The 12565-nt window shown below is 45.4% G+C and overlaps 1 protein-coding gene across 1 annotated transcript; it reads left to right on the forward strand.

Moving 5' to 3' along the window:
• Positions 1–1071: 1071 nt before the first annotated feature.
• On the forward strand, positions 1072–10271 carry T265_09769 (hypothetical protein; the record flags this gene model as incomplete). The annotated part of the gene is made up of 7 exons (XM_009175942.1): positions 1072–1241; positions 1283–1573; positions 1614–1684; positions 1722–1797; positions 6464–6526; positions 7486–7555; positions 9666–10271. 7 exons carry the CDS (start codon positions 1119–1121, stop codon positions 9746–9748), a joined length of 777 nt encoding a protein of 258 aa, XP_009174206.1.
• Positions 10272–12565: the final 2294 nt, after the last annotated feature.

The following is a 12565-nucleotide window of genomic DNA, read 5'->3' on the forward strand; positions in this document are numbered from 1 at the left end:
TTATTGTTCTTGATACACAGCATACATCAATACCAAGCGAGTCCAGTGTGAGAGCGAGAGAGGCGCGTTGTTTTGCTTGTTTCAGATTGCGGACATTGAATCGGTCAGATAGACTGGGCGTCAAGACTTGAAGATGGATTTTGAGATCCTGAGGATGTCTGTGCCGGATGACGCGCGGATGTTTTCTGCTTAACTGATGCAGGACAAATGGAGGAGACTTCAAGGAGAAAGTTGTTAGTGAGGGGGCTAGGTAGAGAAGAAAAAGTATGTGAAAGAGAATGAAGGGAGGCATCAACAGTAGCCTATTTTCGCTTACCCGCCCTGCTGTGTGCAGCGAATAAGGCGACCCGACTGGTGACACCACGGAACAGCCGATGTGCCATGAGTTTTCTGTATATGTGCAATTCATGGTTGTACGTGGGCTTGGATACTGCCAGAGCGCCCACACGTAGACAGGAGGACGATTAGGGTCCTCAACCGAAGCCTTTGACTAAAAAACCTGACCGCGAGGCAGGGATGTTTGGCGGGCAATGCAAATACATTACGGTTCTTAAGGACCAAGTCGCCACATGTTCCAACCCCCAACATGAAGAGCCGGGAGACTGTGTTCGTCAGACCTCTAAATGTTGATATGAGAGACTGCAAGTGTCGCGCTGACCCCTCCCAGTATAGCTTACTGGGGCTTCGAGGAACACAACCGTCACACTACGGGAAGGTCCAGTCTCTTTCTGATGGCGGTGGTGTAGTGGTTATAATTGTAGCAGTACTACGTCAGACTATTTTGGACCCGTTGACGGGTATAAGCGAGAGAAACGCACTGTTACTGAGGGCTCATTTTAATCCGAGATTTTCGCAAAATGGGTGGAACGCGGACCGAGCTTTCGAATTATTCCTTTTTTTGCCAAGCCCAGGGTCTAATCACTTTGTACAGGAGCCTCCAACCGTTGACCTCAGGTTTATGCCTGTAAGTCTATCGGATGATCAGATACTCAGGCTTGTTGGGCTACCTCTACTGCTACGTTTCGTTGCATTTCCACCTTTGTGATCAATATTTCTTTTTTTGCAGCTGAGACCGATTCCTGCGTGACATTCACAGGCAGCGGCAACTATTCCGCACAATGGTGTCGATTCAAAGTTTGCGTAATAGGCTCGTGGGCTTACTAGACACGTATAAGGAGCTTGAATCGCAGTCTCAGCTCAAGGCCGACGAACTTGCCAAATGTAAATTAGAGAGATTGAAGGTTTGTGTTGATTTCGACATTCACACCGGCACCCTTGACAGTACGAGTCCCAACTGTCTGAGTTGTACAATACGCTCACGAGAAAAGAGCGACAGCTGGAAGACATTGAACAAAAAATACGCGAGAATGAAACCAAGACGTCGGAATTAGACAAATCAGCTGCTGAGTGCCAGAAGTTTGTTTGCAGGCCTCCAGTTACCCTTTTTGCCCACAGGACCAGCGAACTCTTAACCGAAAAACTTCAAACTCGTGACGATGTTATTGAAGAACTCCAGTCTAAAACAGAAGATGCGAAGGCGAGGACTGTTTCAGCAGCCCAAACATACTCAGCGGTAGATAGATTTTTATCTTAGCTCCAAATTCGTCCTGTAGACGATTGATCGATTGCGTGATGCACAAACCGCAAGCGAACGATTAGAGAAACGAGAAGAAGAACTTCAGCGGTAACGGGCGTTCTTGTTGTTTCTATCATGTGTTTAGGGTTGTCCAAGAGCTGGATAAGGAGAGTGCTTTGCTCACTGCAAAAATCGCTCGGATGGACGCCTATGTTGCAGAGGTATGTGTGTTCGGTAATTCCCTTCGTTTTCAAGTTATACGGTAATGTAATGTGGTTGTGAATTCTCTTTAGGTATAATGCTCGTGAAACGGACTGAAATCGTCTTCTGCTGTGCGGAGTTCTTTGCAACTTTATTCGTTGTGAATATGTCTGGAACGTTCTCAGCAAAGTGTCCAGCTTTAGTTCCGTTTTCTGGTCGTTCTTGACCATCGACCTTGTTGGAACTGTAGGAGTTATTTTGTCCTTATTTTTGGCTTACCAAAAGAAACTAGATGCTGCTTCAGTTATTGCTGCCATTCGGGTTCGTCCACCTCTTCTTTGCTGACGGTATCTTTATCGTGATCCATTTTGCTTTCTTAGGGCCCGTAGCTGTCCTCCGCGAGCTCAGCTGCTAGATAAGTGATAGGACGACTTTTCAGCGAACAACGTCCTGAATTTCGAAACAAATCAGAATCACCGTCGAAACGTTGTCGGCGAATGGAAATTAATCTGGAATGAGGGCCAGCACCAAGCATCCCCCAACTGACTGGGGTTCTAGAGAACAACACTGCAACATAGTGTTGAGCATATCTCTGTCTGTCGGCACTGAGCTAGCGCTACCTCGTTAAACCAAGCCAGGACGGTTCTAGTACGGCCTGAAGTATGTTTGTTGTACCATGTAGGACACTCCTGGAGAATTCGGTGGACGGGTGCATTAGCATAAGTTGGCTTTTGGTGCATTTTCTCTCTGAATGGAATTCAGCAACAGAAAATCTGGTGTGTTTTTCTTCAAATGAGAAGCATAGTATTTATCAACTGCTTACCAACTCAGGGAGCAGATTGAGAGATGGAACTTGCTCATAAGGTTTCATCAGCTCGAAATAGCTCAGTGGTTAAGGCGTGAGCTTACGGGTCGGAAGGCCCGTGGTTCGAACTCAACCTCAGCATCTCGACTGTTCTTGTTTGGGCTTGAACAACTTGGCAATATTCCAGCCCTTGTGTCTCCTTCCGTTGGCATGCCAGCTAGACACCGAAAGACTGCTACAGCTGAACGATATTCTTTGCTATCAGCCTTCACATGTGTAATCGACACCGAAAGGCTGCTACAGCTGAACGATATTCTTTGCTGTCAGCCTTCACATGTGTAATGAAGTCAGAAATAAGGGAGTAAATGCAGTCTCGCATAAGGCATATAAGGCAATCAAGCTGTTGGTCAGGATCCGCTCGTTTGCATAAATCACCGAGGCCTCAAAACACTACGAAATAAGGGAGTAAATGCAGTCTCGCATAGGCCATATAAGGCAATCAAGCTGTTGGTCGGGATCCGCTCGTTTACATAAATCACCGAGGCCTCAAAACACTAGAGCCTTGATCAATAACATAACATCAAAATAGAAGGTGAGCGGATGATGTCAACTGAGTGCTCAGCTCGAAGGTTATGTCAGTGGTTCCGTTAGTCGTTCGTCTGCTGGTTATGTTTGTCAGCTGTAGGTTCTGTTTGTTCGTGCCAACCAAAGTTTACACGGCTTACGGTGAGGCGAGAAAAACAATGTGATATCGAATAAGTAAAAGTTTGTGTGCCGGAATTTGGAGATTTTGTGTACGTGAGAACTCTGTGAGTTTAGCTGCATTATATACTCGTTTCAGAGCAGTTTGCAACAGCTCTTCCACTGTTTTTAAGAGCGTCATCCTTGCTGGCAATACCGAAAGTGCCATTTATTTTGGACATCTGGTCGGGTTTATCTGAGGGTATGCTCTTGTGTGTCATCTGATTAACGTCTAACGACATTTTTTCTGGCGCAGAGTACTCCGTGTAGTGTTTGCTAGGGTTTCGGATGTAGGATTCGGACAGTTCTGATGACAAAAGGTCGTAATCAGGAACCTCTTTTGTTTAGTGCAAGATAAATTCAGTCCAGATGGATTTTCCATAGACAGTGACGTTTAAACCCATCTGTCTTCACATTCGTAGACACATCCTAAACCCCAGTTGGGATAAATTAAGCTATACACTTTAAATAGGTGATGTATCGTTCTCTGACGAATGACTATCATCCTGGTGTTTTTGTAGGGCAGCCGATGATGTTTGAATTCTCTTTCTAGTTTTCCCGTGGATATATCCTTTGGAGGCCTATCGATCGCCATCTAAACAACAAGAACAGTATGTAGGGGACCAATCGGACGTTAAAAATTTTGACCACGTTGCATAGTTTGCTACATACCTGCAAACAAATGAATTGATTGACATTTAAGAATCGTAAACTGATAATTTATTTTCAGCTTCTTGTTGAGCAGACGGGTACTGGAGCTATGGATCATTAGTTTCATCGCGTTGAATGTCCTTCAGAGATGTTGGATAACTGTGACAGCTTCGGAAGCCATGTCGCCGATAAATCTGTGGACAGGTTTCTGGATGATCGAAATGCGCTCTCTGGATATCCGTCCTTGATTAGAGCTCCCTCGATTATTCTTAGTTTTGCTTCAAAATTATCGTGGGTGTGGGTATTTTGAGCCCTGTTTGACAGACCGACAACGGATCTCCGTTGTGTCTGATGTCAACGAAGCTATTGAAGCCCGTGTATCAACCGGGCCAGGGTTCTTTACGGAACCCTCTCTTCGCAACATCCCGTCAGGTCTTCTGGACGACGGGACGTCAAGTGGAAAGTATCATTAAATTCATCCCCTGTACTGAAGCTGAGTGCAGAATTTTTCGGGTGAAAACTTTCAGGCACCTCAAGGGTTGAGTTAAAGCGATCGTGGATAATAGAAATATTGTCGACATGTCGACGGTGAAAATGACAGCTGTTCAAAACAGTACGTTCACACCCAAAACTGCCAGCTAAGATGAGACTCAGCGATTAAAAATCGAGTATTGAGTGTGCATCGTAGAAGTAATTCGATTTGCCCACGGGTGAGGTTATGTCTCAGAATGTTCCGCAAACTATATGCGCGGCACAACTCGGCTCTTATCCTAGAAAGCAGCTGAGATCTTATCGTTCTGCATTCGAACGTGAGAAGTTAAACACGTGACCAATGCATTTGCAAATCACCTGATCGATACGAACCATCAAGTCAACCCAGGTCAGTCGTTCAATGCGATTTATCGAATGCTCCCTATTCGTTTGAAGGTTATCAACAAAAATGCACTCGAAACAGCAGACACCATTGCAGTCAGGTTGCGTCAACCACCACTTTGTCAGTTGACAAGGCACGCAAAAGTACTGACTTTATTTTGAACGTCAAATGACCCCTCAGGGAAACACAAGAACTCATTTAGGGGCTCTTTATGTATGAGTTGTAGCCAATGAGATCCCTCTTGTTATTCCTGCGATATTGTAAGCTGTTTACAAGTGTACCCATTCGATGAGACTATCGAATTGCTTTGTTTTCAACCATTGTGTTCTGATAGCTCATAGGAATGGTCCAATCATGTGGAGAGATAGCTCATAGGAATGGTCCAATCATGTGAAAACCCACAGCTTATGTGGAGGTTGATTTCGTTTTGTGAGCTTAGTGTCCAGGCCGTTCAGTACACCATCGTCGTCCAGTATGTGGCTCGTTACTACGGCACATACCGGGGCGGTGGTCAGAGTTGGTCGATACCAGATAGGACGATATCTTCAGATTCTTGAAACTAGCAACCTGTTGGATGATGAGACACATATACAACATGAAATAGGGTCTCCTAGTAAAGCCCCTCCCGTCCCCGTAAGGAACATGGTAGCAGCATGCCATCCCAAAGATGTGTGCCATTTTAAACCCATCCGCAGCTTTTCGAAAATTTGAGGGCAAGTGTTAGCGTTAAGCAACGCCAGATTTTCCGTATCCGCTTTTAGGTGCTTGTGGTCTTAGAAATCAATTCACGCTTGTTGGCTAGGTATGTTTCACCATACACTGCATGCGGGTTTATCCAGAACTCTCCGCAAAATCAGCCATTAACTATTCCTTTCCAGAGTTTGTCCCGTAAATGAGGTTACTCTATATTCGAAATCCGAGCACTGTACTGTTAATTCACTCCTATTGGGAATCACTAACAGCACGCATCTCACGAAGTTCCAGAGAGTCTCGAACCCTCGACTATCCCTCGGGTTGAACACTTAACAGTTCGGTCACGAGTGTCTGCCCAGCAGCGTGATTAACTGGCACCTAGATGGAACGTACCACCTTCAATCACAGAAACCACATTCCTTGGTCACGTTTTGACTGGCTCTCCGAGTGATGACTTCTTAGACTTTTTACACATTCTCCCTCTGAGCTGCTTATAGATGTTTGGTAGTGTGAAGAGATTTGGCAGAGTTCGTCCTGTAACTGAAACTCTTCTATACTGACGAGCTGAGTAGTCTACATGTATTTCAACCTCACTTTCTAATCCGCGATCTCCCGGCTAGTAGGTGAACACTAAACCGTGTTTACATCCCGAGACTGAAACGCGACACATCTACTGGTGTGCATACACACAGGTAACATGCGCAATAATTGTCTTTTTTGGTAGAAAACAGCCCTTGGATGTTGTCGGATGAAGTCCATACTCATCAGGTTGTTTTTGGAGAGGACAGTAACTCAACACCTATCTGATTTCTTGATACCTTTACACTTGTCGTTCGCCGAACGAAACCAACCTTAAAGCACGATTTCCAAGTCGGACTGGTTGAACTCTATTCTTTTTTCAATTTTCCACCGTTTTCTTCAGGCGAACACCCGTCAGGCAGCACTGGAGGAAGCGGTTTCCAAACTGTCCGAACGGCTGGATTCGGTAAGTACGCTCTGAGGAGGTATATTTTGAAAGGTCATGTTCATTCCGTTACCCCTATGCCATATGATGATCACAGACGTATACTCAGAAACTGTATTACAACATCTGTCATTGGTTAAGTCTGCGAGTTTGTACTTTAGGAAGCATTTTATTGTATTATCCAATATTTGGGATGACATACACGTACTGGTTGTTGATGGTGGAACCAATTTTCATCAAATTCATTCCTGAGCGAGTGACCTGAGTTATCTTCCCATGGCTAACAGAAATTGTAAGAGATTCTGATCTGCCCACCCGTATCTTGTTGATGAGCATCGCATAACTTGTAACTTTCTGCCGCACAACTCAAGATTCTTCCTCCGACTCACACCGATTGTGGGCTTCAGTTGTTTGATCTTGTCAACTAGTATGTAGTAGGGTTTTTTTTACAAGGAAGTGTATTCAGCATAGTATTTCGCACTGGTGTGTCATACGACCAGTGTATTTTACAGAAACAGTAGGTCAATATGATACACTGGTTAGGCATGGTCGAACTTTATCATCCCTTAAAAATTTGCCTTATACAGCGGTCACCGTAGAAGTTCATAACCCTCCAAAGGATCGATCCGCTCCGTGCTGGCTACAGGAATTCGTATTTATGTGTGCCCCCTGTGTCTAGCACTTCCTGTTTAAACTACACGTACTGGCATATCCAATAGAGCCTTCCGTGTCGTGGTTGGTTGGTTTAAATCATTATACGCTGCGGAGCTGGATGGCAGTTTTGTAATCACCACCTAAATATGACATGGAGGAAATGCTCACCCGTGATTCTGAGTGGCGGAAAAATCCGTCGACGGGAAATTGAATCGATGTCAAGTCTTGTCATGCTGAACCAAGGATGTCACTTATCAAGATAGTCTAGACCGATTGGTCACGATTTTCCTGACTGTTTTGCTGATTGTTTCTCTTTCATATTTTAGGCAAACGCACGAACAAATGAGGCAGAGACTGCGGCCGAGGAATTGAGTTTGGAATTGGCGTTTCTGGAAGGTGAGTTTTTGGCTATAAGCATCTTCAGCTGTAAAAACCGCCTACTTGCTGCACGGTGGTTATATCTGTCACACTTTCGTTCGCCAATGATTTGGGTAGATGGGGTAAAGATAGCCACGCATTGGGGGCGGCAGGTGATATAATTCGCGCATCAGTACAGGAGTGTCAGTGAACTTTTCATTCGGGAGATTGGGGGTGAAAGCTATGTGTTGAAGGTAGCAGCTTAAATGCATGCGTGCGGCTGGGCCATTTCAGACAGTGTCCATAATCATCTATATATCCCCATCCAGGTAGGTGGCAATGACCAGTACAGCTGAGTTTGCTGGTAATGCGTTTCCTACTTCGTTGCCAAATCGTCGCGTAACTTTCTCTGGTTGTGCGAGAATAGCTGTCCGAGGAGGCTGGTCAACCGGCATATGGAGCACGTGGCCAAGCCAGCACAACCCGTAGAGTCTGATTAGTTCATCTGCCGCTTGGGTTGCAGGCTTGTTATCTTAGCTTTGTTATTTCCCTGGCCTCAGTTGGCTACCTGTATGAGGCGCCCCCCTCTTTTGCACGATGGACACATGTGAGTTTCGGTATCGTAATCAGGCATGAAGCGCACATACTCCCCTTACATGTCACTTCTGGGGTATCCTTTAAAAAGTGTGTGAATTCGAACTCACCCTGTACAAGCCACTCAGCTTCGCCACCTATGTGCTGTTGGTTGTGGTCTATTGTGTCCTTTATGCAAATAGGATAAGCTTTTCTAGATACCTTTACCTCATACTATACATAAAATGTTGTGTCAGGGAAGCCGATGATAACTTTCCTACGGTTGCCAATCTATTTCATTTCAAGAATCTGGGGGTAGGTAGCCCTCAGCTACCATCCGACTTTAGCTACCCACCAGGTGTGCGCGCTGGTTGCGGTGCCGTGCATGCTGGGTTGCTCGAGTAGATGTTGATACGATGGTCGATCAGTGGGGAATCATGTTTCACTTTTGTCTTGTTTGATCGCACCAAGAATATGTCCAATTCAGAAACTCGTCGATACAGCCCACACCTTACTTTAGGGCATCTAAGTCTGACAGACCGAAACCCTGACTGTGATCTGTGGATACACTCCAGCGATATGCTCAGAAGACCACGAGGACAAGTTCCAAATCGAGGTTCATAATCTCTCTTGATTGGTTTCGAAAACCGATAACATTGTCCTGCTTGGAAACTTCAACGAACGTTGAGGTCATCCCACGTGGTCAGGCGTCTTGGAGAACCGTGACACCAGAACTGTGATGCCAGTAATGACTGACTCGTTAGTTTTGCGCTGTCCGCGCGCTTGCCATCTCCAACACGATATTTTATCTTACACAGCGACACATCGTCACAGGGATATTCTCACCAGAGTCAATTAGGAGTTACCTAAGGCCAAACTGTGTTGAGTGTGTCTTTCTCTCTCATGACCATCTACCATTTGCAACTCCAAGCATTGGGTAGAGGCTTATTCAGACGAAATTGTCTCAAATGTTGAATTTATTTGGAATCGCTATTTCGAAAAACTGTGTTTCGGGCTAACACGATAAAAGCTCAAAGTATCTCCAGATTTAGGGCACGATCTCCCAACGAGAAGTATTCTTTTACTCATCTTCGATCGGTCGATTTTCCCGCTCTCCCTGAGTCGATCTGACACCGTATCAGCTCTCTTGTTTCTGTCGTAGCGCGCATGAAGGGTACAGCGCCTAAAGAACCGGATATTTTGTGAAGTTGGATTTTGTTTATACGATACAGACTGACGATTTCGGGAGATTTAATCTCACGCGGGTTTTTAGTTGCCTGGTCTTCTCCAAACCTTCTTACTCCCTTAGAATTCTGTGAAATACCATCCTAAGTTGACCATGTTAACCATGCCGTAGGCAAATTCATACGGCATGCGTCAACAGACCTGTTATTCCTCTTAGATGGAGCCATCTTACTGAGGTATAATGGCTGTTTGCCACCAGGCCAAAGCTAACCACCATATACCTATAACTCATCGATTCTTTAGATACCTCACTTCGGGTCGCATATCCACCCCACCACTGCACTATTTCACACTCTCATCCGTTATTTTGTCTTTCTGTATATTCCTACAGAGGAGGCGAACGACTGGAAACAAAAGAGCCTTCAATTGCAGCAGCAACTCGATATGATGCGCGTAACAATGCAGACGGTTTGAATGCGTCGGTTCCATGGATCTGTCTTAATCATTCTCGCCTACCTAGGGATGTTGACAATTTGTGATCTTGTCTCTCTAGGCCATTTTCCAACACGCCACACCTCCCCAGGCTTAATCTAATTTCACTCGATTTGCGGCATTCCGCGGGCGACTAGCCTGTTTCAGCATGGTCATCCTGGCTGCGATCTTCCAGCATGAGTTACATGCATGTCGCACGAACATGGGCCCGCTTCTATGCTTTGGACATTCATTCCGCATTCCCTGTCAATTGTTGCATTGTGGTGCATGTTCCGTTCGGCTTCTAGCTTTGTTTTGTTTTGGTGCTGCCGCCGCCCGGTTCATCGATCCGCTATCTCATTCTCATTCGTTATTTTCTGTTCTCGCTATTGTTATTCTAATTGTTATCTTTAGTAACCCCTGATGTCCCCTCCCCCCCCGCTTATTCCTATGCAGCCGTTATAGGATTTTCCTTTTGTGTCTCGCATTCTCAGTCAGTTGCACAGGGTAAACAACTAAGATGTGCTGTCATTGCAAGTTTTTTTCTAATCCTGTGTACATTGGGACTAGAATAGTCTTTCATCGGTAATATCCTTTCAATGCTTAGCTACCATGAGCCTGAAGGAATCACGCGTCTGCCCAGGACTAAACAGGAGCATAAGAGATGCTGAGGTTCGAACCACGGACGTTCCGGTCAGTAATCACAGCTCAACTACTGAGCTACCTCGAGACTAAAACAGGCTGGCAATAATCGGCCGGCCATTGAGCGTTACTCATGATTTGTCCAGTTCTGCCCACACATCATAAGTATATGATGCCGCGAACCCTTGATTTAATTCACCTAGCCTCCTGGTTAGGCTGACGTCGCCAGATGCGATGTATGCACGACACTTGTACGGCACGACATCCCTTACTTCAAACAACCGTTCGGTTTTTCTTAGACGTTGGTTTTCATTTTTTGATCCCGCTGAAAACCAGCGATCTTTGGAATTAAAAACCAAAATGCACACACTCAAGACCGACCGAAATTCCAAAAGCGCTTATCTTGATGGATATAGATGGTAAAACAAACAGACTTGATTTTATTGATTCACTCAAACTGGAACAGGATGTTATTTGCATGAAGGAAACCACTCACAAGGTTGCTGAAAACTCTTCGACAGCCCACGACCGTTTCGCCCTTCTTGGGGCTCATCAGGTGGGCGCAGTCCCCGAGTTTCCGTCAACCTTATGTTCTACTTGAACCCAAATTGGACTTTTCGAAAAAAAAACTCAGTTGCCTTGGTGTGGAAAATGTGTGCACCTGCCGTCAACGATACTTTTGGGCTTGAGATAACTCAGTGGTTATGGTGCAAACTTACCGACTACATCCCCCGCATCTCGGCTGCTCCCATCTAGGCTTAAGCAAGCTGCAGTATCTCCACCCTCGTGCTTTCTTTGGATGAGGTGACAACTATTCACCGAAAAGTGAATGAATACGTTGTGGGTCGATGACAATGAGCAGACGTGTGGGGAACTGTTGAGTGCGATCGGCGGTGTCTTCCGCGGCGGATGGCTTTATTTCTGGTGCATCCGAGACCGTCGTTTCACATTAGTGTTGATGGTATTATGTCCTGAGTAACGCTAACCGGCACATTCGTTTAGACTCATGTTAACCAAAAGTTGAAGTTTACGTGTCATTGTCGTCTTTCTATAGGGCTGGAATTACTTGTGCTGTCCTTAAAGAGTTCGTTTATTTTGTTAGCGGGGACCGTGAATCTGTTTCCTTATTAGAAACTATTAGCAGGGCACACCTCATGAACCGCCCGGGAGATTTGAACACTCAAGCTTCTAATCAGTATATGAACACTGTTTAACCACGAGCGGCTTATCAGTAGTCATTCGAGCAGGTGAACATATGACGTGGATTTTATGACTGAGGGATACTTGGCGTTATATCCTATCAAAGTGAGGATTAATCACTGCCGATCAGCCGCACGTAGCTGATCGGTTAAGTATTCAAGCTAAAAGGTCGCGGATTTGAAGCTCCCTCGAGTTCGGTGGGATACACCCTGTTTATTGCTTCCAAAAAGGGTGAGACAGACGTAGTGCTTCTTGACTTTTTGGTATAGATATAAGCCCAAGGATGATGTGCGGCTATCCGAAAGTGTCTGTTATTTAGGACAGAAAGTGTGCTCGTCGCAACCTGATTGTTTGGAGTTGTTGAGCAGTGTGGTAGTACACTAGGAATAGGTAAATTGTTCATTGTTACTGTATTCAAAATAGCTGCCTAGCTAATTGGGATCTGCAGGTTTTCTATCCACAACGCCCTTAGTCTTTGTCCTCTCCGGACGCGTTCTTCGCCTATCGGACTCTACTTTATGACGGCATGCACTTGGCATTGCTTAGTGATGGACGCTGAATCTTCCCACTGACATGCGATGCGAGGCATTCGCAAACGAATCGATTTATTACCATGGAATGGACGTGGACCGGAAAGGTATCCTTGGTGTTCGTGTTTAGGTAGGTCCTAAAATGAGCGGTGATGAAGGTCACGTTGAAGGGGCTATTCCTCCACTCTACTGTTTTCGGAAAAAACTCGCCTCTGGAAGGTAGTCAAATGCGGATAGCCATTTTCAGGGCTGACGGGCACCTAACTTCTTTTGTTCTGAGAATTTGCTGCAAATATTTCGAGGGAAATTCCTCCAGCTACCATTCTTTTCATCAGAGTTCTCCCTACTAACGTCAGTTTTGCATCTAGTCCGTCAAATGTGCAAACCTAAAGCGCTCCTCTTAACGGAACATACTATTCACATGGTTGCTAAAAACTTCAACCGCTCA

The sequence above is a fragment of the Opisthorchis viverrini genome (assembly GCF_000715545.1).
Source record: "Opisthorchis viverrini unplaced genomic scaffold opera_v5_300, whole genome shotgun sequence".
Lineage (NCBI taxonomy): Eukaryota > Metazoa > Platyhelminthes > Trematoda > Opisthorchiida > Opisthorchiidae > Opisthorchis > Opisthorchis viverrini.